The sequence below is a fragment of the Etheostoma spectabile genome, chromosome 17, assembly GCF_008692095.1.
Source record: "Etheostoma spectabile isolate EspeVRDwgs_2016 chromosome 17, UIUC_Espe_1.0, whole genome shotgun sequence".
In the NCBI taxonomy this organism is placed as follows: Eukaryota; Metazoa; Chordata; class Actinopteri; order Perciformes; family Percidae; genus Etheostoma; species Etheostoma spectabile.
This window is the reverse complement of record NC_045749.1, coordinates 166,625-191,402: the sequence shown is the minus strand read 5'-3', so window position 1 is coordinate 191,402 and position 24,778 is coordinate 166,625. Positions and strand designations below refer to the sequence as shown.

The following is a 24,778-nucleotide window of genomic DNA, read 5'->3' as shown; positions in this document are numbered from 1 at the left end:
AAAATAAGGTGTCTTTTGGACATTAAAGAATGTAAAACATGTTCTTGTAGACACCCAAAAATACAAGTTTGAACCTTAATATATGAGCACAATATGGGACCTTTTAATTCGAGGCAGCTGTGCTTGTTTTATGTTCGCTTTGTTCTCCTGCCCCCACACAACACATATTTGGCATCACACTTTGCAACAGTGTAAGTTGAGAACAACAAACTTGGAAGAGAGGCAGCAATATGGACGCCTTGACAAATGCTGAGATGAGTTGAGATGTGCTGAGGCCTCCTTGACCGCATGGTTGACGTCATTACCATCTGTGTGTTGTGATGAATGTGACTATAAAAAGCCTGCATGCATACAGTAAGGAAAACACGCAGTTGTTTGCTATACCAGACAAATGGACAAAATGCCCTTGTGTTACCATGACGAGTGTTTCTTTTCATTCTTATAAGAAATCTTACTTGTTCTATGGATGTCAGTTGGCTTTAAGATCCAATTTGCTAATTCACATTGACCTGTAGTGAAGTCAAGCTGCAGAACGGCAGACGCCACAGTCACAGGTGTTACTGAAAACATTGGCCCTGTTCTATTTAAGTTTCCTAATATGCCATGGCAGGGACAGTGCACCAGCATGCATAATAGTATTATAGTAACACAGCAGGAAAAGCAAAGGTGAAACTAATTTGGTTAACGATGGCTCAGTTCCATCTAGTGTCCCAGTAAGCCATGCCAGTGAGCCAGGATGCACAACACCAGCACCCTGGAACATACATACATACATACGTACACAGATGTTATCAATCACACCATGCTGACATTTTAGTCTCTGTGCTATCTCTGAGCACTTGAAGACTATACTTAAGTTAAGATATACTTGAGGATGTAGTTGTTGAGCTCAACTTGATTAAAAACACATCCTTGCACCGCATCTTTTCCTGGGACATATTTCTGAAGAGCAGCCCAAGCACATTTTAGAATTTATTGGCTGCTTAATTATCATTGACTTACTGGCACTCTCAAGAACGTGGCAATCCAATTCAAATGTTGACATGTGTTGGGCGTTTGAGGACTTTCCAGAAACCATGGCATGTGTCTTCAATATATTGGGCATTTTTCATCGGCATTTCTTCCTAAAAAGGGTTAAGAAAAAAAGGGAAAGGGAAGAAAAAAAACTTTTTACAGCAGATGCATCATCATTGGCAAGTTCAGCTCCATCTTCCCACAGTTCTTCCTCCTTGCTTTTTTTGGTTTTTAATTTTGATCCATCGTTTGGTGTGTTCTGTGGAGATTTCCTACAACCAAGCAAGGAAGCTGAAACTCATTCAGCAACACAGAGACAGGTTGGACCTTTCTGTGTTGCTGAATGACTTTCCCTTAATGGGGATCGGATGCTCCTTTTCTGCTGCAGGCTCAATTGGGGCTTTTTTGCTGAAAAGACAGCTCTTTCAAGAAAATTTATGACATCTGAGGTGTATTGCAGGTTTTCAACCCTTAAAAATCACCTCTCTATTAATTTCTTCCTGGCAGCTTGCCTTACTTTGCACTTTCTTCTTCTTCCGCAAGGACTGATCCTTACCTCCATCCGTTACAAAAACACAAGGAGGAGCTTTTTTCAGTTGTAGGGGCACTCGTTCTCAACTGATTCATTGACTGATGGTTTATTCCTCTATTTTTTCTCCACCAGGTGTCGAGAAGGCTACCAGGGAATCCGCTGTGACCAGTTCCTCCCCAAGACAGACTCCATCCTGTCTGACCCAAGTAAGTTTTCACGTTTGATTGAAATTCGATTGATAAAAGTAAACCTGAGAGAAACGGAGCAGGTCATGTTCCCTTGAGGATGCTGATGGGGTTCAACTGGAGTCCTTAAGAGTATTGATCCACATTAATAAAGCACTAGGTAAAATCAAACATACCAACATTTACTGTTCGTGCAAACATCCCACAAGACAGGTTGATGTATTATAAGGTATTTATTCGCATCTAGACATTTTTTCTAATCACATTTCTCCCTTGAAATATGTATAAATGGTATTTCTTTGGAAATTCTCTCATTGCAGCACCAAAGTAGTCATAGATTTCTTCTCTACCATGAGTCAGACTGCACAGTAAATTGTATAAGTGTTCCAAAACCAAACTTCTTGCACGTGCATTGGGCATCTACGTGCACAATATGTACCTCATATCTGCGGTTCAGAAGCCACAGAATGGCTGGTTTTTGATCTGTGGTTAAATTAATTGCATTTACCTGGCATCCCAGGTGAGCCCCGGTCCCTGATTAGAAACCCAGGCGTTCTCTGGGTCTAAATTTGAAAACCAATGCTATTACATGCATTGATACACACAGTGAAGCAGGACGACAGCAAAGCAGAAATATAAAAATGATTCCTTAACAAATTCTGACAATGACTTTAATTGAATTTCTTCATTGCATACAGATAAAAACATTGAATGCAATGCTGGAGTGGAAGCCAAATGCACTGCAAAATACTAGAGCAGACTATAAAACTAACATTTCTGACTTGTCTTTGATGTTTAAGTACCAATAATGTATGGGTTTACAGGATGTCAACGGTGCCCTTTCTTATGATTTGTTCTCATATTACCTTTTCATTTTTCTTCTATTGCCTGCTTTCTCAAATATCCTCTCCTACTTAGACCAATGTCACTTCACCCATTTCTTTATCTCCCAAAGACATGGTCTTCTAAATGTCATATACCTGTGAAAAGAATGAAATTGCCCTAACTTCTATCCTTACCGCTCGCTATCTATGCCAAATTAACTTCTCTGTTGCTCTCAATCCTCCCCAAAAAAATGCAACCTTGTCATTGGGGCACTAACGTTGTCGCAATAAAATTGCTTATCTGTGACTTTTCTACCAAAAAGGCGTATGCTGTAATTGCACTATTTACCATAGAAGGACAGTACTGTGGTTATGAGGTATTTTTACCTCATAATTGTCCAATGTAAGACTTAAAAAAAAAAAACCTCTCTGTGGTAATATTATTTAATTTAAATTTCTCATTATGAACATAGCCTACTGATTGCAAAGGAGAATGGCCCTTAAATGAGACATGTAGAAGAAATGTGGCAAAAGCAACACGACTGGTATCACTTGGTCTTTGTTAACGTCCCATACTTTCCAGATCATTAATTAAGTATCCTTAATGAGGGTTTTAATTCCAAGCAAGTGTTAGGGTAATTGTCCTTGTTAGAATAACATTGCTGTTCAATGAAGTGACGCCCATCGCTTTGTTTCTACACCAATCCTACTGACCTGAACACATTGGTACCCAAAAAATGTAACCATCCTCATTTCTTACCAGACAGAAACTGTTTGACCAACTGGCCTATGGGGTCAACTGGCCCACAGTCTCGCTTTGCCAGACCATCCACACACTGCGAAGCGGAGGAGGGTCGGGCTAGTCCACACAACATTCCTGGATGGAAGAAAAATATTCTCTGTTTTATTGGCATTTCTTTAAACCAATCACAATCGTCATGGGCGGTGCTAAGCGCTGCACGGTACCTCAGCAAAAAAAGTTGTGCGAGAGAAAACTCAGATTGGACAGAGAGTCTAGCTAGCCATCTTAATTTCTCTGAGGAGCAGTTAACAATAGTCAAGTTTATGTCTTGTTGCTGGAGAAGGGGGGCAATTTACATATCTGTACCCAGTTTTATCAAAATAGATCCGTACTTGGAAATTACAGAAAATAGTTTAACACATTCTCATGAACTAGGGCTGTAACGATATGGAAAATAAAACCGAAATTGCGACACTTCTCGTCCAGATCCAGTGCTACCACATCTTTAACTCACTAGTAGTCCTTTTGGTGTCTTAATCCTGTTTTGTCTGGTAAATTTAGCGAACTGTACCGACGGCTAAAAGTTTTGTATTGAATTGTGGGTCAGAAATCGTGAACCAAATCAAACCAAAGTTTGGTGTATGGTTACAGCCCTATCATGTCCGTATGATATTGTATGAAATGTATGCACACCAAAGCGTATGATAGCCCACGAAATTAGGAGACCGCCGGTCACATGATGCCGGGTGGTCTTGTGACGCCAGGTGACTACAACCTCCATGACACCTAGCGGCAGTTGTCGGTAGTTTTGGCCGCTACAGAGCTTTGCAACGCCGGCTACAGACCTCTGTCACAGCTCGGTCAAATCAGCGGCATTTAGTAGATGTGTTTAGCCAAAAATAAGTTACTTTTAGGCGGGTAGAGAGCACCGCGAGCTGCCCCTCGTTTTGGAGAGATTACGGTTAAATTTAGTCCAGAAAATATGGGCATCTCACCGCGACGAAAGTTAAGAGTAGGCACCAAAAGATTGAGATTAGGAAAAAGATTGTGGTTTGGATTAAAACACTCCCAAGGAGCATGCTTTCCTGGGTGAAACTTTTTCTTGAAAGTCCTGTATGTTAACACCAACCCACCCTCCCTTGACTTTTTGCAGCTTTTTGAACGAATGGTTCATTTCATTTCGATTTTATATCAGAATCAGAAATACTTTATATATATATAACGCTAAATCACAACACCAGTTATCTCATTGCGCTTTTCATAAAAGAGCAGGTCTAGACCGTACTCTGTGATGGTATTTACAGAAACCCAAAAGTTCCCAACAAGAACAAGCACTAGGCCACAGAGGCATGGAAAAACTTCCTTTTAAGAGGCAGAAACCTCTGCAGGAAGTGATAGGAGGAGAGAAGAGAGGGGCGAGAGAGCACAAGACTCCGGGAAAGGGAAGAAGTTGAGTTAGTAAAATGCATTGATGGGCTGTGGTTCATGAGAACAAGCTGAATAGTTGCATGCCCTGGCTTTCTCTGTGTTTTAAAAAACTAAAACAAGCTGGAGGATCTGTTTGCAGCACCTTAATTCCGTGTAACTCTAGCAGTAAAGAGAATTAAGTTCAAGACACCAAGAAAACAAAGTTGTTCTCTAACCAACCAAGTACAGAATCTTTACCATTACCTGAAATTGGTTTTCTCACTCTAAATTAATGATTATTAATCCAATTATTGGCAACTCCTTCAGGTAATTATCAGTTCACGATTATTTGTCTGGGAGTTGCCGAGTCATTACTGAGGAATGGGGGACTCTGAAACAGTGTCTTTTCCCTTTTTGGCATTCCAGTTGATCCCCTGACACACATCCCCTACTCCGTTCTGCTGGTATCAGCTTTAACTCACACCACTTTCATTTCTAATCTCATTCATGTTTTCTTTCCAACACTGCCAAATTTCTGTCCTCAATTCCTTTTTCTAATATTAAGAATTAATTGGCCGACTTTCAGTTCATCCTTCTCATTGGCGTCTGTCCCTGTCTCGACTGCCTTTATATCTTTATTATTTCTTCATTTATGATCTCTGCTACAAAACACAGTATTGTATAGCCTGTTTTTTCAGTAACGCCACCTTTTCCTTTCCTCTTTTTTTCTCCATTTTATTGAACTACTTGCTGCTTCAAAAAAGTTGGTAAGTACAAAGTTGGGAAAGAAAAGAGGCAGATTGGGCCTCCCTCTTCTTTCCTCGCCCCCTCTGATAATCTTGTCAAAGCATCCCTCTCCTTGACTCCTCTGCTCGCAGTTCATCAAATCCTAATTTCCCGGGTTACCTTTGTTTCCTGTGCTCGAGCTTGTCTCAGTGTTGACATTCTCGTTCCCTCATCCAAATTCCCCTCCAGGCGGCCACCTCTCGCCCCCATCTGTCCTTTGTTAACCTACTCCGTGCCATCCTTTCCTCAACACACATCATCCAAGCGTGAGACCTTGTACCTTCTCCCTAGCCTATGCAGTTCTCTGTCCAACTCATCTCCTAAGACAAAGTGGCATGGGCCTCAGATAGACTGGGGCTTGAATGGTGCCAGCTAAAAAAGGTTCACCAGCAGGGCAGACAAGCGCTGCCAAGGACCTCTGGCACGCTGCGGTCTCACTGGAAGGGAAGGAGGGCGCAAGTGTGGAAGAGAGAGGCTGGATGAAAGTGGACACGTCTTCTGAGCAGGGCTATCACACAGTCTCAGGGTCCCAGAGGACAGAAAGAGAGTCATGAATCCAATGTCTGTACAAGCAGAATGAGAGTGAGATATGAGGCGAGCCAGAAAAAGAGAGAGAAATGTTTGTCTTCTAGACAAAACAAGGGGTACCATACCCTATGATTTAAGTTTTTTTTTTTTTACTTTGAATAAAAAGATCAAAGATCAATAATGTGATGCAAGACTTGAATAAATACCAGACAGTACATAATGCATTTAACAGACAAATTCAAGGGGAAGGAAGGAAAAACTGGACAGCAGCTAATCAATTAATGGATTAATAATTTGGAATATCAAAAAAAATCGCAAGTTTAGAGAGAAAAAGTCTCTCAGATTTCTTGTTTTGTCAGACAAATGGTCCAAAATCCTTTATTATAGAAAACAAAGAAAAGCAGTAAAATTCTCTCTTTTCGTCTTTGTTTGACAAGCATTAGTCCACAGGGAGGCCGCTAATCATTATCCAAACCCACGGAGCTTTGTTTTAAATTCTAATGGAGATCACACAAAGACACCAAATAAAAAGACACCAAATAAAAAGACACCAAATAAAAATATCAAATTCAGGGGAAATGTGTGTGAAATGATGTACAAAACATCTAGAATATTGCCATTTGATGGGATGCTGCATCAATAAAAAACTTTTTAGTTTTGGGTTTGACTATTTCATGCAGTGTAAACATCACACGGCTTCAATAAAGAGTTGGAACGAAATGATGCAGAGTACGTGTGATGCTGTCAGTGTGGAAAAACAACCTTGAAGTTACAGAAGGCAGAAAACTTGAATATTAAGGCTTTAATTAGAGACTAACGTAGACTGATCATTGATAAAAAACTGAAAGCTGTTTCAACTTTTAGAATCGGAATTGACTTTGTCATTGCAAGTACATACAACAGTAATTAAAAGTGCTACTCTGTGGTACAAAAATAAAACAGACATTAACAAAAGAGAAAATCTGTATTGATTTAGCTGGGGCAGCTTCAACCAGGTGTACAAGACTGAAATCTTTAACATCTTAAAGTACTGTACTCATCTCTCCATAGGTACTCACATATCGAATATTGAGCACAGAGAAACACAGAGATGGTCAAAGTGATATATTTCAAATAGTTTGTAATGTCCCAAGCCCACAGTCCAGGAATGTACCTGCACCTGTCCCAGTAAACCAGTCCCCTACAAGGCCCTCTGACTGCATCTCAATGACATAGCTCAAACATCAGTAGGAGACTTTTGAACACAGTCTATATACAAAATGTTCAAATGGTAATCATTAAAGCTTGAGGAATCATAATTCCTTAATAGTACTGTGGTATGAAAATATTTTCAAGGCAAAGACGGTGGATAGTGAGCACATCCAGCCCCAGCTGGGTTGCAGGTGCACGAAATAAAACAGCATACAAAGGTAGGGGAGGTTGTCCAAGCAGAACTTTGAAAGCTCCCAGAATTTGATATTTTTATTGATGCATTGTTTCCACCTACAAGGTCTTCCCCACACAATCAACAAAGCCTGACAGTCAAAACAGTGGATGATAAGAGAGATGATTGGGAGGATGGTAAATGAGGATAATATGAAAGTGTTTGATAGGTGTTTAAAATGATATATATTTTATGTATATTTGTTACCTTGCTATGAATATGATATAAAATATATGATACATACATATACAAAATATATAATAGATACAGGAACTATTTAAAGTTGAATTAGGGGTTGAAAAGAATTAGCTTTGGCTTTATCCAGCTCCTTCAGACAGACTTCATACAGTAGGTATTGCTTAACTCTTTGGTGTGATGCAATGCGCTTGTTGTGTTTTTATATTTCATTGTTAATTTTGGTTTGAAATAACTGAAGTAGAAATAAAAAAGAAAAAGAAAAAGAGAAAGTAAAGGAAGAAACTTAAATATCTAACACTACAGTCTGATTCATACAGTAAAGGGTTAAAGTAGGTGTGATGAAGCTAGGAAACAAAAATCATAAAGATTTAAAAGTAGTATGTCTATAAGACTACTAGTGTATATCCACAACCTTCCACTTCCCCGATTGTCCAGTTGCCGCCCGAAATTTCGACGAATGTCGAGCTTCATTTGGACATCACTAGTAAAAACTAACTTCCAACCAGAACAGCAGATATGAAGGTTTACACATTACTCACTGATGTGCATTTACTTCTCAAAATGCTGACATGGCCCGATACCGCCTGTGTCTTAACTTGAATAATGGTGTGTGTTTTAAACAAAGACTTGTTTAGGTTTCCCATGAATCTGTCAAAGACAATCAAAAGTTTTTTTTGTTGTCATCCTTACATACAGTATGTCAGATCTTTTCACTGCAGAAGAAACAGAGTTCTGCTTTTGTCGTGGAGACATCTTTTGTTGTCTTGTCTAGGAGGGTGCTGATTGGCACGACCCATTCTGAGGAACTTTCATGGAATAATGCAGTATTCAGTCACCAACATAGACCAGACTCTGAATGCATTCTCTTTGAATTGTGTTCCCTCTCTCTTCTGCCCCACATCAATATCTTTATTTAATACTGTAATGATCTATATAGTCCTGCCGCAATCATGGTCTTCTGAATCGAAGGCCCGGGAGCCGAGACTGTCTGGTCAGAATCTGCATACTGCCACCTACAGCAGGGGTTCCCAAACTCTTTCAGCTCAAGACCCAAAAGAGAAATTTGGTGTCTCCCCAGGACCCAAATTTATAAAAATACACCATGGTTCATTGTAACATCTACATTTTTAAACTGTGGACAAAAGACGGAACAAACCATGAATTTAAATGTATATGAAGTATATTTATTCCATTATAAAAGTGTGTCTCACCCCTTTCTCAACTCATTTTCTTATCCCCTCCTAGGATAAGAGAGAGAGAGAGAGAGAGAGAGAGAGAGAGAGAGAGAGAGAGAGAGAGAGAAAACCCCACAGCATTTGAGCTGAAAAGACCAGTGTAGCAAAAAAGAACGCTCATTCACATAAGATTGATATGCATTTTACTCTGCCAATTGGCGACCCAATAAAACAGGTCCGCGACCCATTTTGGGTCCTGACCCTAAGTTTGGGAAACATTGACCCTCAGTACTGGACATGCATCATGTCACAACCCACAGGCAGAAAGCGATTTAAAGATTTAAAGACCGATTTAATTCCCGCTATCTTTATGACATCTGATCTCATGCTCGGCAGGTTTGCGTGCACCGCAGATGATCCAACAGCCCTGCGGTAATCATGCAGGTCCATGCAATTTCCCTGAGAATACGACCCTGTGTTTCACATTGTGTTGGATGTTTCAATCCACACGATATAAAGGAAGCATATAATGTGCAATTGCTTAAAGCTTAATGCTTTTATCATGGGCCAACTGTTGAGGCAGGGGCAACGTGAGTCACCTTGGATCGTTACAAAAAGGCTCTACTGAGCGAGTGATGCGTGTTGTTTATTCACAACTGTGCAGAAATACTTCCATTTCAGCTTTAAGCCACGCAGGAATCCTCACAACAGAACGTTATTCAGTTGAGTACAAGGATAGAAGATTCATGGTATGAATAAACACAGTAATAATTAAGTGTCCTTGGGCAAAACAGGGAACACACATGAGCTCTGAGGGTGACGTTCTGCAGCTGCCCCTGACCTTTAGACACTTTGGGAATCAATTAAATATAAGACACAAATCTATTCATGTGGTAGTATCTATCTTTAACATTTAGCAAAGTCACGAGAAAACAGGCCCAGATAGATTATGCAAAGCAAGTAAGCAAAGAGCAAAGACGCCAATAAAAGCTCCAAAAGTTATTTCAAGCACAGATAGTGGAGTAGACACCAACATTGGTGCAATACATTAATCCACACAGGTGTAGAAAATGAGGACATGAAACTGGGCTTTTTGTAACTACAGCCAGGATTTGCCAGAGTCAGACATTTTAAAATCGCAGACATAGGGGCTTTAATTATAGGACTTGTTGATGAAAAAAGACATTGTCATATTTTTCAAACATATTCATATTGTCTTTATTTTACAAACAGCACAAATAGTATCCCAGTAGGCGGTACAGAACAGGAGCTGTAGAGTAAATAATACAACCTTTTTGAATTTGACTAAATGAGTTAATGTGCAGTTGCAGCTACAGAGCTTGTGTATCCAACGCACTTGGTCTAGTTTTCTCAACTCATTCTGGCACAGTTCCTAAAGTGCATATTTCTGTGTGTGTTGTTTCTGTGCTCTCAGTTTTTTGCATTAGTGTTTCTGCATGGTTGCGTCTCCATGCTGGCATTCCCACACAGTGTTGGGAAGTGTAAAGCCGCATATCAGGAGACATCTTGTTGAATTCACACCATCTGAAAGACGAGAAGGAAAAGAGCTGGCTTAACGCTCACAAGTACTTGAAATCTCTGGCATCAGCTGTGGTATCAGCCCTCCTTCTTATACTGACTTATTGTGGCAAGGCAAATCCAGTCTGTGTGCTCGACACCCAAAGCCAGAGGGGGTCTAAGATGTAAAAGATGTGAGTTTCTTCCATGGCCAACTATCACCAAGAGCAGATTGAAACCTTTGAATCCAGGAGCAAGATTTTCTATCATCAAGATTACCCATTAAAAACTACAAAATAAGACTCTTTGACAGCAGGTCTCTTGGAAACCAGATGAAACAAATCCATCTTACACTTTCATAGTGTCCTCTCTCGCCATACATCATGTATTTGTTTATGCTTGCATGCAAGATTATGTACTGGATTACAATTAGTAAAAGTAATCCACGATCTGCTGTTAAACTGAACTAAATCAGACGTTAATTACACACAGATTTTATATAATGGAGTAGGGCAGGCACGAAAACCAGACACCCAGAGTCAATATAGGAGCTACCAGGTTTGATGATTACTTAAATCAGGGTAATTTCCCTCACTGCTGCAACAGAATTAGTTATAGTTCATGAACGTTCTTTCAATAATGAAACCTGATGTGTAAAATAATTAAGACAAGGATATTGTAATGTTAATTAACAAATCAAATAGTATGGTAAGTCTCTAACTTTACATTGGAATGGCACCAAAAATTAACCAAATACATATCTTTATGACCACATAATTGCTGGAGGAGTTGGATCTAATTAAGTGGACCTATTGCTGGCAAGAACTTGAGTTAGAAGTTGAGAAGTTAACAAAAGCAGTTACATAACTTACATGTCAACTTACATGTCATAGCAGTCTAAAACAAAAGGCGTAATTAATTGCTTTAGTAATGGCTGCATGGCATAAGGTGTTGCCAGTTCCACATATTGCGTTGGCTCGCTGGAATGGCCTACTGGGACACAATGTTATCACCATTGGTGTTAGTTCACAGTCAAAATGTCCACTGTGAAAAGGGACAATAGTTCACAACATCATGACTCAAACATAAATGAAGAACAGCAGGGGCTGCTGGAGCCCCATGGCAGGGCCACCGCAGCTTCACCTTACAACCACTGCAGATAAAGGTTTAAAGGATAAAGGGGCATACAGCAAATAGTGAAGATCAGAGAATCAGGAGCAGAGGAGACAGGACAGGATCAGGAAGCAACCTCTGGAAAATGTCTTAAAGGAACACGCCACCGTTATCACGGGCTTATCACGGTCTCCCCTAGCTGTACATAGGTGGCCCAACGCATTTTTGGTCTCAGTGCATGCATTGTTTTAGTCCGGAGCAACACCGGCAGGGCCGTTGCTAGTTAGCTTAGCATAGTGAATGGAATCCTATGTTGCCAGTTAGCACGTTGTGAGTAAAAGTGAGCCAACAAAAAAACATATATTACTTCTTGTGGCCTGCAGATTCACAATGAGTACAGACAGCAATGCCTATTAAGGCTAGACGATTTCCTGGGCAGGTATTGCCTTGGGACAGTCCTGTGCTCCCACCCAATATAGTCCCAAACCAATACCTGCTTTGGTTTTTGTGGTGTCTGGGGTTTTAAGAGTTTTCTTTGATGGCTGCATTGGCAGATTAAAACCCCCGGGACTTTGCTAGGGTCGGAAGTGACTAAAGAATGATCATAAAATGTCAAAGATGAGTGTGTCTAAATAGAAGAAATATTTGCGAGGCAACAAGGCGTGGGTTGCTTTCAAATTCTTAGTTTTTTTTTCTTAATTTTTGTGTCTTACCAAGCTGAGACCTAGCAAGTACAGGAACACATTCTTCATGTTTTGTTTGCACTTGTTTGCCAGCGAGAGCTAGGAAAGATGGGTAAAATATGAATATCCCCTCTTTGAGGATAAAGTTGGGGTTAAAAATGTATGAAAATGCTTTCCAAATTCAAGGGGGGTTGAGGTTTAATATTAAAGGGGCCCTGTTCACCCTTGCATCCCCCTTAGAACTGCCCCTGGGAAAAGGACCATTGCCAGTGGAGATTTTGTATTCCCGGCACGCATTCATTCATTTCACTTTAATTGTAATTTTAACTTTAACCTATGAAAAAAGGGGTGCTCTCTTTGTGCCTGCATTCATTGAGCTGCACAACTGCCGACAGACTGCTACAATCAGTGATTTTGGAACAGTATACCTGTTTGGCAGGCTAATTAAAGTTTCCTCTTTCAGGGCCAAAGAATGGCAGTGCCATTTACTCCTAGCCATTCCTGGCTCCAGGTGCACAGCAAGGTGTTGGCAGTTTGCTACTGATAGCCCTCTCCTGTCAGCTTCTATTGAAACACACATGTATAGGCAGAGGTTAATTAGCTGCAGGTGTGTCCCATTGACCATCTGGGTCGCTCGTGTCTCCAATGCATCTTGACCAATGCTCAGTCTCCACCTGGCTCACCACAGCGACACAACATTAGAGCACGCAGCTTGTTTAACTGCCTTCAAGAATCACAGACGTATCCCTGAACAGCATCCGCGTGGCTGCTAGTCCTGTGAGCTGCAGCTGGTCAAAGGGAAGACTAAATGATACACTAACCCATAGTGTGCCATTGGGTGCACATACGTGGATTGCTGAGTGTATTTCTGCAACTATATCATTAGACACAATTAAGTGAATTCATTGAATATAGAATACAGAAGAAAAAAAAAAACACAGCCCTGAAAATATTGGATTTGGTGCTTGAGTCTACAGCCTGATTGAAGTTAATTAGGTCCATTGTGCTTCCTGTCTGGCATTAGCAGTGTCAATAAGTTGCTGAGTCTCTTCTTCATATTTGCCTCTGCCGACAACAACAGAATCTATTCTGCATTCATCTCTCTTTAAATGGACATAAGAAGATGAAAGAGATTATCCTCTAAAATTATGTCCCCTCCCTCCGCGGGTGAAGTCTGTGGCATGCGCAAAATGACTCTTGCAATAAAGCTTAATGGATCCTGATTGCTGAGGCCAATTTACCTTCCGCCCGTCTATCGCTGTGGACAGGGAGAGCATGCAATCAGAAAAGAGGAGGGCGAGAAAATAACGGAAACCCATGTTGATTGCAGCAATTCATCCGGCGTGCGCCCCTGTGTGACTAGGCTTTCTGGAAATATTTATTCAAGTGAATAGCAAATTTGGATTAAATATTAAAAACAATAACTTTGTGGTGTTATTCCTCAACACCTAGCGTTGCCTTCTCTTATTTATTGTCCTGTTTTCCATCGAGCGTCTGAGCATGACTTGTGACTGTGCCCACATACAGAGCCTAATGGCTCTGGAAGGCCCAATTTATAGTGAAGGATGTGTCTTGTCAGCTGGTGCTTAGTGAAGAATATGGCAGTGGGATGCAGATTAGGCGGAGGAGTGTAGGCTGGTATGCTCACGGCTTGCACCCACCCTCCAGTCACAGGTCATTAACTGGGCCAGGGTGGCAGACAGGGCCAGACAGTTCTCCTGCCTCGTCTCACAGTAGCACATAGCTGGCTTCCTGTCTTCGTCTCTGTCTATCCTTCGTTTGTCTCAAACTTTTCACTCTGTCTGCTGCTTATTAGTTTTGCATCGCCAGACCTTCCTCCACAGCGCTGCGGAGGAGGGTCTGGCGAGTCAGCATAGCATTTCGGGATGGGAGAAAAACGGGCTCTGGTTTATCGGCATTTCTTCAAACCAATCACAGTCATTACACAAATACTTTGTTACTGTAATCAAGTAGATTTTTCAGATATTTTTACATCACTACACCATTTACTTTTGTGCCGAATTTTTACTTTTAATCCTTACAGTTTAACACTTATTAAAAACGCTGCATTCTGTATTTCTACTGTGCTCAGATTAGTCAAAACAAAGGTAAAGGTCCTTCACCGATCAGACGCTAAATGCACATCAACCGTTTCTAAAGCAAGCAATTTTATTTTTTAATAATTATTTGCATCTGCATTTATAAATGAATTATTCAGTAATCCAGTTTATGATTTGAATATATTGTGTTTGGTTTAAAGGATGTATTATCCCAAATGTTCCAGACAAAGTGGAAATTATGTAAATATATCTCACATCAAACTGTATTTCTACCCAATGCACAGGGAGTTCCAGCCTCACATGAGACTAAATGGAAATAACAAACATTTAAAATGTGTTTATTGCTGAATGAGACAGACTCTCCTCTACTCCCAGATTATATTATGCATCATATGGATGGAAAGGGGAAATAACAGTTCATAAAGAGAGAAAATAAATGAAGGTTGACTATAGTTCATTTGTCAATCCAACAGATCCACTATGTTGAACTGGATAGGGAATCTGAAAACAAATTAAATGGTAATCCTGTGAGTTTTGAGGTTGGTTCTGTTATTGTGTGCGTCAATTCTGGTCTAAAACTGCAGTAGTCAGAGCCTTCAGATCAGCTGCAGCGTCCGGTCTGTAACAGATTATCTAATAAAAGGGGCTTGTCAGACCGGTAAACTACACTAACCATTCGAGGTCAATGCCAAACCTCAACCATTTCTGCACAAGCGTTGGAATGGCCTCCATGATGGCGGACTGGAGCCGTTTGCGGGTTGCTTAACCTCTTTAGAGACACTTGAAAATCCATGCTTTCCTCGCCTGAATGTTTTACTAAAAAGAAAGTGCTGCAGCTCCCACATACTCTGGCCCCCTGGGATGTGCCGGAGGTCATTGGGAAGTTAACACTCTCAATGTTTTGTTCCAAGTGTCAGTGTGATTCAAGGCCTCACTGACACAGAGCTACAGAGGTTAGAATAGAGAATTTCTTTTTCCGTCCAAGTAAAGCATCTGTAAAGTGATTAAAAAACACTACTGTAAGCATATTAGAAGGGCTACACACAAAACTAGTGCCTAGCCACATGTCTCAACTTAATACAGAAAGAATCCAGAAGAAAAACACTCCGAAAATGGATATTTTTTGACGCTATTTCTACACATATGTCTGTGCGTTTTTCACATGTAGAACCAAACCCATACAGCTACCAGGTTTGTCATGCTGTCAGTATCTGTTTTGTTTTTTTTCTGTTGCCATTTCTTAAATGACTGAAATTGACTTTTGATTCCTATAGATGTGTGTGTGTGCATGTGTAAGCACACACCATTAGCAATTTAAGCCGCTGTCTCATCTAATGACAGCCCCTCCAATACCAGCCCCACTGAGTTAAACGATTATGACCACTCGCCACGAACGCAGGTGGGAAACCTGCTAATGGCCAGCAGACCCCTGTGATGGAGCACTTGGATGAGCGACGCAGTGGAGCAAAATGACTTGAAATTACGCGGCCCGAATGTTTTTTTTAATGTTCGTTTCTAAAGCTTTACCAGTTGACAACTGAAGATAGTGTCATTGTCTGTGAAGGGGAGGCAAGTGACGGGAGTCTTAGTACTGTAAGTACCATCTCTATGCAGAAGCGTCAAGAGTGTTCAACAATTAAGTCACTCGCTCCGTCTTTCTCTCCACTATACACACACTCTTTTTTTTTTTTATTGCTTCTCACTGCCTATTGAGTCATATTTCTTTTCTTAATTGATTGATTAATCGGTAGCATGACTTATTACTAACTGCACTTCCCATAGTGTAACGCAGACGTTTTTCTGTTGGCCTGAGAAGGCTTGAAATATGTACTAAGAATAATTAAGGCCAAGCCCCATTGCACCAGTCTCTTTGTGATATTTAAGAGAGAATAAGGGATCATTAAACCTCATAATATTAGCAAAATAATATGTTAATGCATGCAGCCTTTATATAAGTTAAAAATTAAAAGTCAGCATTTTCAAATTCATCTTTAAAGCGGTCCGCAAACAAGCTCTTTGAGTCGATGGACACCCGTCTGTGCAAACTGCAGACTTTTCGTCTGAACTGGCCTGTTCTACTCCACAGCCGTCTCCTCTCTGTCTCCAGCCAACCATCCTGCCCTGGTTTCCCTGTCTCCTCTTTTATTTCTCTTTATAAGACGGAATTCATCGCACCATGTATCTTTCCACCCCCTCAGCTCAGCCTGAATGAAGATGAGTGTCTGGGTACATCAGGATACGCTGCTGTGCCTCTGCTCCACCTAGCTGTGGCTCGACTGCAGGGCCTGCAGTCATTAAACCTCCAAGAACAAGAGAACTGACCAGGGATCACTGCTCGGGTTGCGTGGCCATATTAAACCGCACGGCACTAAGAGGGACACGGGTCCTTTAGAGCTTGTGAGATAAATATAACTCCAGCTATCCCCAGATTACCTTTCTTGCACTACAATCATACTGCTTTTGTTATCTGACTGTCGGTATTAAAGACTCCAACCAAGCAAACAACCCTGACAAATGAAATGTTTAACACACGATGGAAATGTGGACATTTTCTCATGACACAACAATAAAATAATAACACGTAGAGCCGGGAGGTTGAAGTGAAAGAGTTGGTTCTGGCTTCAGGTTTCAACAGAAAATGTTGAGTGACAGTTGAAGCACTTGTGAATAGGGATGAGTCTCGAGACCCGGTTCTATTAAGGACCCGGTTCTAAATTTCTCAAAACCCCAAAAATCAATAAGGTCCGAGCTTATTGATACTCCTATCCAGACTACTGGATCATTTGAGGTTATGTCTAAAAACAGATATGTGCACGAAGACAGAAAAATGATTTACAAGCACAGTGAGTGCATGAAGACCACAAAGACTGGCCTTCCCACCGCAAATCAGACAAAACACAGACTGGCTACCCAGAGCACCGCTCTGTGGGCCGCTTAGTCCGCTCGTTAAAACAAAAACACCGACAAAGACAGAGGAAATCAGTCACAGACTCTCCGTTTTTTGCAATCTCGTCTTTCCACCAAATAGTAGAAAAGTATCGATAATGTTATCTATAAAGACTTGTTAAGTGGTCTCGACAATACAATACATTTCAATAAAAATGAAGAACTCCCATCCCGACTTGTAACTGAGCCCTGGATGGACATGAAACAAAGAATTGGGCATTTAAGATCTTTACTGTAGATGAAGAAAAGAAAGGGGAGATTGTTATTTACAAGCAGTAATCCCCCATTAGCTCCATACCAGACCTATTTAAATCAATGACAACATTCAGAAATACAGGAGCGATTTAGAGGCCTTCTATCTGGCTGCTTTTCTAAGTTGAGAAACATTGAGGATACTAACAGCAAACTTTGAAATAGGAACTTACGGAGCAAGAAATACTTCCAACTCTCTCTGCCCCGTATGAGTTGCCTCTCTTGTCGGATGGATCAGCTCACATTAAAAAAAGTCGAGAGTAGTGGAATTGGTTGTTTATCTGGCAACGTAATTCGAGGTGATGAAATAGAGAGCGAAAGGAAGGAAGGAAGGATAGACAGAATGAGAGAGTTGGGAGTCTTAAGTATATGACATGTGCCCTGCCCTGCTGAATCAGGGGTTGCCCTCTGTCTGTCTCCATCCCGCTCTCTTTCCAATCTCTCCGTCTCTTTCCTCTATCTCTCTGTCAGTCCTCCATGCCCTTCAGGGACTTCTTACTAAACCTCTCCTTATCACTTACCAGAACTACCCAAACTCTCTTTTGACATGTTCTGCCTCTCTCTCTCAAACTCCTCACTCACTTTCTTCATTTCATTGCTTTTGGGAACAGTTTACTCGTTCTTACCTCTTCCTCTCTTACTCATTCATCCTTGCAAAGCCTGCCGGCAAGCCACCCTCCTCTCTCTCTCTCTCTCTCTCTCTCTCTCTCTCTCTCTCTCTCTCCTTCATCCCTCCTGGTTTCCAAAAGCCCCTGAGGCATCAGTGATTCACTGGCTGACCTTCCTCTGCTACATCTAAAGTCTGGCTGGCTCAATTTATCCTTTACGTTCCTGCAATTGTCATCTCAGTCAGTCCCATGTATCTTTTTAAAAAATCTCAACATTAACCTCATCACCGGAGTGGGGGGGGGGGGGGGGGGGGGGGGGGGGGGGACTTCAGGATGCTGATTGAGTCATTAAGCTCACGAGTCATCATCGGGTATGTGTTGTTGTCGTGATATATCGTCATGCAGTGTAAAAGCTAAGCCTATACATTTATTTACACCAACATGATTAGCTTGTGAATTCCATTTTTTATTTGAATTTTCTGTGAGGAAGATTTGGGGATGTGTAGTGAAGAATTACAGAGTGTTTATGGAGTTGCAATTAACATTGGTGACTAATGGGCATAAAATATCATATCAAAATGAATAGTATCTCTTTGACAGATCAGTGGCACTACCCTGGAAGATGATGAAATCAGAGCAAAATTTGAATTTCCCCCAAAAAGCTTTTGACACAGGAACACACACAGCGTAAAGGTGTCCTCACGACTTTAAGTTTTGGTTCTGAAGTTGTATTATGACAACGCTGAAAAGTGCTCGGCAAGAAGAGGTCAGTTACAGATTGTTTTTCTTTTGATAATTAGTTTGAACCCGACACCACAGGACATCAGAGCATTGGATCTCAGTTCTGCAGCTTCTTCATTTACGTCACTCACTATAATTGACTTAATCCGGACAATTGAACAGTTGATGTTGGTGTCTGAATCAGGGTTGAGAAATCCATTCTACCAGAGGCAGGAGGATCTCAACAGGACCCTGAACAGACCTGAATGCAATGCATCCACGCTGCATTCTGCTTTTTGAACAACGGACCAAGTCGGGCTCTTTCTGAAGCTGAACGACTCTCTTGCTCTCATTCTGCTGCTGGTTAACTGGAGCTTTTACGCCCACACGTTTGCCTGCAGCTGAACACAACAAGCTCTCACCTGGTTTATTGATATTTTTTCAAAGTCATTCTGGGGAAAAATTATTGAAATAGCATAAGCTAAAGTAGAGGCATGTTGAGAAAGATGGGTACATCAAAACATTAAATTGCATCAACTCACAAAATAACACACATTGATGTGTGTGTCTGTCTGTCTGTCTGTCTGTGTGTGTGTGTGTCTGTGTGTGTGTGTGTCTGTCTGTCTGTCTGTCTGTCTGTCTGTCTGTCTGTGTGTGTGTGTGTGTGTGTGTGTGTGTGTGTGTACGTGTGTGTGTTTTTAGCTGAGGGCCAGAGAGAGAGACATGCTCTTGGTGATGCGACCCTGATGATGATTGACAGCTTCCTGTAGGCGTTTCCACGTTGACTCAGAAGTTGTTCTCCCTGTTGAACAGATTGGACCAGGTCGAAATAATACTGAATCCAAATGTTACAATTTTAGACTAAGACTTGTGTGTCCCCAAGGGGACATTCTGTGCCACAACACTGAACGTAATGGGCAGCATGATTACAGAGAAACAAAAGCACAAAGATATCAGAATGACATGCAGACAGGTTGCGTGGACAAAGTCGCAGCGCTGTGTTTAACTGGGGTCTTTTGTTTGCTTTTTCTGTCCCTGAGGACAGGATACTGAATGGATGGTTGAGTGGGGGTGTGTTGTCCTGTGCTATTGTGGTTGTGATGCATGGGATGGCCTTTAAATTAAGATCTGAGAGTGTTGGTGCGGGGAGTATTACTGTACATTTTGCATGTTTTCTCCACTGTAGATTGTACATAACTTTTCTTCCAGCTTTCGTAAACAGCCATAATTGTGAATACACTTCAGGCCCATTTAACTTCAAGGCTCCCAAAAACATGACTAATGTAAGATGTGTCCTTGTGCAGCATCAAAAGGCTCAGACACTCAATCTAAGACTGAAATTGATTTGAACCCGATAACTCAAAGTCAGTTTAAAGTAGCTTCGTTATGGGAGGAATTATCCGTCTCGTTTTTGTCAGTTTGGTTTGATGCTGAGCAGCGAGCAGGAAATAATGTGAGGGAATGGTACTGTAAAATGGAGGTGAAGACTGCGTTTTCATTGTCTAACAAAAAAAAACAAGAGAAGGGAGTTATCGTGTGTGTGTGTGTGTGTGTGTGTGTGTGTGTGTGTGTGTGTGTGTGTGTGTGTGTGTGTGTGTGTGTGTGTGTGTGTGTGTGTTTGCGCGTGTGTGTGCTTTTGCGCTTTTGCTAATGTCTAATGGACCGACCACCCACCTGGGTGACAGAATGAATGGTCAAAATGAAAGAAAGTGAGTAGTTAAGGTTGTAATGAAGGGTCGGAGTGACATTAAAATTTAAAAAGTCATTAACAAAAAGTCTCAAAGTCCTTTTTAACAGACTTTTTTTAATTCTACTGTATAACAGAAGCCTGTTGAAAGGTTCTCAAAGGTTATTGTACATCGGCTCAGCAGTCTGCTTAATTCCTTGTTTTGTTTGATTCAGTCGGCTTTTGTTGTCTCTGTGTATTTTTGTGAGGTCAGGGGAATGTGAGAAGCATTTCCATCCAGCGGCCATCCCACACAGATTGGTGTGGTTAAGAATGGACCTGTGAAGCTGCCATTTTCTTGAACTGTAATTCATTTCTATCTTCATCTACACTGATGAAGGGATGTTTCCACACTAAAGAAGCAGCAGAATCCCAGAGAAAGACGCAGAGGAGCATGGAGAATTTGAAAATAAGGCAGTAGTACAGAAGGTTATAGGGAAAGCAACTGGGATAAGAGCTGAATGGAAGGAGTCATTCTGCACAGCAAAAAAAGTCTATTGTCATAATTCAAATATGTTTTCTTTGCATAATCAACCAGACTATCTTATTATCAAGTTTAGCCTGTTTTGCACCTTTTGGCATAGAGGGGGAAAACCAAAACCTCAATCCACCATGCAAAGATCTTTCAATGTGATGATTTGAAATTACTCAAAGTTTTTCTTTCTTTATTCTTCTTAAAAAATGTGAAAAAACTCAACAATTTCATGTTTCTGTCCACCTGATTCCTGCTAAGTCTGCTCTTTCCTCTTAAGTTGCTAACTTGTTTTCGCCTGCAGTTTGCTGCTGGGCAGGCTGGATCCAGCGATTAGAGCCCTGAAACTAAACTGAACAGTAACTGGGACCCAAAAATAAACCAAATAACTGAAAGAGGCTAAAAAGCTTTGAAGAACTGCAGAGTTGGTGATAAGGTGATAAGTCTCCAATTACACGTTTAAAGGGGCACCATGCAGTTTTTTCCATTTCTTCGCTGTTTTCTCACAGGTTTCTCCATAGAGCCCCCCCCCTTACAGCTTCAGAATAGATATGTGGCAACACTGTTGTGCAAACCCGTTGGTGACTCTCTTCTACCTATGGTCATGTACATTTGATTTCAAAGAGGCCAGCGAACGTGCAGAGCCATGCCCGCTGAGGTAGACAGCTAGAAAGTCCGTAACAGCCGGTGATCATGTTAAAAAACCTTTCCAGACAATAGCAAACATGCTGAGGTCACAATAACAATAAATCCATAGATTACACAGAGTTCTTCCCAAAGATACAGCGAGAACGCCTGGTCAGCGTCGGATTTGCAGGCTTCTGTTTGTCTCAGTTCTCGCCCTTTCTGAAAACGCAGGTCCAATGTTTACTCGTTTCTGCCCCCTCCCTCGGTCAGTCTGCCGTTTCCTCTTCCTCCGACAATGCTTTCCTAGCTCTCTGCTTCTTTATTGCCTGCTCAGCCATGACGATAATTTGAAAAACTCCATCGCTACCTTGTTCTTATAACGAGCCGGTTCCTGTATGCGCAGTGCTGTCAAGCAATTAGTAAATCGTGAGACCGGATATCACGCGATACTTCCTGAAGGGGGGTTTTCCCTCTCACAGGCGCTAGGGGGAAGCGTGACGACCACCATGAAACCCCAAAAAGTCCTACCACCCTTCCAATGACTCCAAAGCTCTTCAGTTAAGGTATATTAATCTAAAAAAAAACAACTGCATAGTTCCCCTTTCATGTGAAAAAGTGCTCAGAAGAGCTTGAAAAACTTTTTTCCCCCACTCTCTTGCTCTCTTAAAGTTACACCATCCTGCATTATGAAAATACCTCCAAAGTATGTTAGTACTTTTCCTGTAGAGTGTACTTTGAGTGGTTTTTTTAGGTGAAGTACTCTAAGCCAGAAGTAGATCATCTTCCCCAGGCAAGATGTTTGGACCACTCTGATGTATGGATGCAGCGCAAGACAGCTCAGATGAGAGATGTGTTCCTGTCAGGTCAGACAATACAGATGTCTTGTTGCCATAGCAACCGCTGCAGGCAAAAAACAAAAAAGACATGGCTTCAAGGGAGAAACAACAAAATGATAAAATGATGAAACGGATCGGTGAAAGATGCCATTCAAATTCATCAACGACTGATACTGGCGCTCAGTAAATAGCTTGTTTGGTTGTTGTTTTTTTAAATTATTACTTAATTGTATAATTTTTTTATATTTCTGCTCCGCACAATCAGGCATTAATCTGTCAGACTGAGGTGAAAAAATGGAGGAGGTTTGAAAAACAGCTAAGCAACTTTGTGGCTGAATGCCATTATTTTCCCAGGTGCAGAAATTTGTATTTTTCATGAGCATTTTGCATTTTTGTTGTTTTTAGATATGAGGGTAAAATTAAGTACAGCCTGTAATCTGCAGGGTGAAAACCTCGAGGACGCAGTCATTGGAGCTTTGTCAGTAGGATGAATTAATGTTTCATACATGTTGTTTTGCTTCTTATCACATAAAAAGCAAATTTTGGGGGGGCGAAGGTAAATTATATTAATGTTACTAATAGGACTACTGAATACACCGCTAGCTCTGATGCTACACGCACCTGCAAGACCTGGTAAACGACTAAATGTTGTGTAACACAGAGCCAGAGTGAGCCAGAGTGAGAGACCCAGTCTCTGTGTTGCATCACATGATTGTGTGATCATTGAATTTCATCAAGGCTGAGCAGTGGACAATGCAGGGCAATCATAAAGTTTTCTCCTCTGTCCCCTCAGATCCACCATCTGTCAAAATATAATGTCCCGCTCTCCAAAGAGGGCTGCTGAGCACTAATTGGAAATAGCATGCAGCGCGTTCTCTGTTCTGCACACATGGGGAGCGACGCTATCAGTCAGTCTGAGATTTGAACCGGATGCAAGCCCATCTGTAGAATGCTTCCTTCCTTCTTTATCTGATGGAGTGATGTAAAAGAGATGAAGATTGTGTGTATTTGCGTGTATTGCAGTGCACTTAGAGACAAACACATTATCTGTATTTAACAAGGCGACACAGGAGAATTTGCACACACGATACATCCATACAAAGTTTTTTATTTTGTAAGTTTGAAAAAGGTTCCTGTATCGAATTTTGTACACTGCATAAAGTTAGGATTGGCAGGGATTTCCATCCTTCCAGGGAGTATTTCCCATTTAAGATGCCAGGTGTCTCATGATGTCTCCCTCCGTGACTCCCTGTCATTCCTCACCTGTCCTCAAGTCAAGACACTAGACCTAGTAATTAGCTCCCATACCATAGCACATTGCATTTCGGTGCTAGTTCCTGTCCCCAGCATGTTCCAATGCACAGGGACGCGGGTATTTTAAGAAACTGACAAATTATCTTGTCGGTTTTGTTGCTCTTTATGGGATAATGTCAGGGCTGTACTTTGAAAATGTAGTATCTGGGGGGTATGTTCTGGTTGAATGATACTTGATAAGACTTGTGTTGTGCTTTATGTGGCAGACAATAGTTTGCAGGATATTGTATTGTTTTTCCCTGCATCAGCATATTTAAAGTTTAATAATTCCCAAATAAGATGGACATTTGTATGCATGACATTGATGAAATGACAAAAGAACAGTAACTAACAGATTAGTATGAAGCGAGCACTAAGCCTTGCAGCCCACCACATGTTCTGTAATTAATTATGCTAAAGAAATGTAATTTGCAAGCGAGGCTGACATGTTCCTAGTGTAAGAGATTGTAGTAGTATTGGTAGTCCCAGAAATACTAACCTCAATCTTTCACTTAAATTGGCATAATCAATCCCTTTCAGCATGCACTCATCAGAAGATAAAAGGGTTTATTTTGAGTTTTCACTTTTTATTCAAAAGCTCTTCCTTTCTCTCGCTTTCATGCTGTGATACAATATGGTGACACTAGAAATATTTTTGGAGCACAGCAGCAAGGCCCCAATCATGGCCACAGCCCTTACAACAGAGGAAGAGAAGACAAGGGAAGAACAGACACAGCTGGCCGGCAGTGGCACGTCCATGTTTCCGTCAGGAAGAAAAAATCATTTTGGCACGCACTCATTTTTTTGTGTAGGTGTGTTTCCTGTCCTTTCCTCATGGTTAGAATTGAAATAACTTGTTTAACTTTGACCAAGTTTGATAACTTTAATGAATCCAGAGGGCTACTGTTAAGTTTGATGATGTCACAACGCCACTATTTGCATACATTCATAAAAGAATATGATACATACAGTAGCATTTTCCAATGAGTGTAGTCTGTAAATCAGTAGGGTGTGTGTCCCAGTCGAGGTCAGATAATCTGTTTTTTACTGAGACTCACTCCAGAGGTGGAAGGAAGGAAGGACACACACACACACACACACACACACACA

At 41.2% G+C, this 24,778-nt stretch overlaps 1 protein-coding gene across 2 annotated transcripts in view; it reads left to right on the top strand.

Moving 5' to 3' along the window:
- The window catches only part of nrg3a (neuregulin 3a), a 412,241-nt gene that overhangs the window by 343,559 nt on the left and 43,904 nt on the right, over positions 1 to 24,778 (top strand). Inside the window, exons 3-4 of one of the 2 annotated variants that reach the window (XM_032540921.1) lie at positions 1,679 to 1,752; positions 5,469 to 5,471. In XM_032540921.1, coding sequence (XP_032396812.1) covers positions 1,679 to 1,752; positions 5,469 to 5,471 — 77 coding nt within the window. The remainder of the gene's footprint in view (positions 1 to 1,678; positions 1,753 to 5,468; positions 5,472 to 24,778) is intronic. The other variant, XM_032540923.1, reaches the window with a different exon arrangement.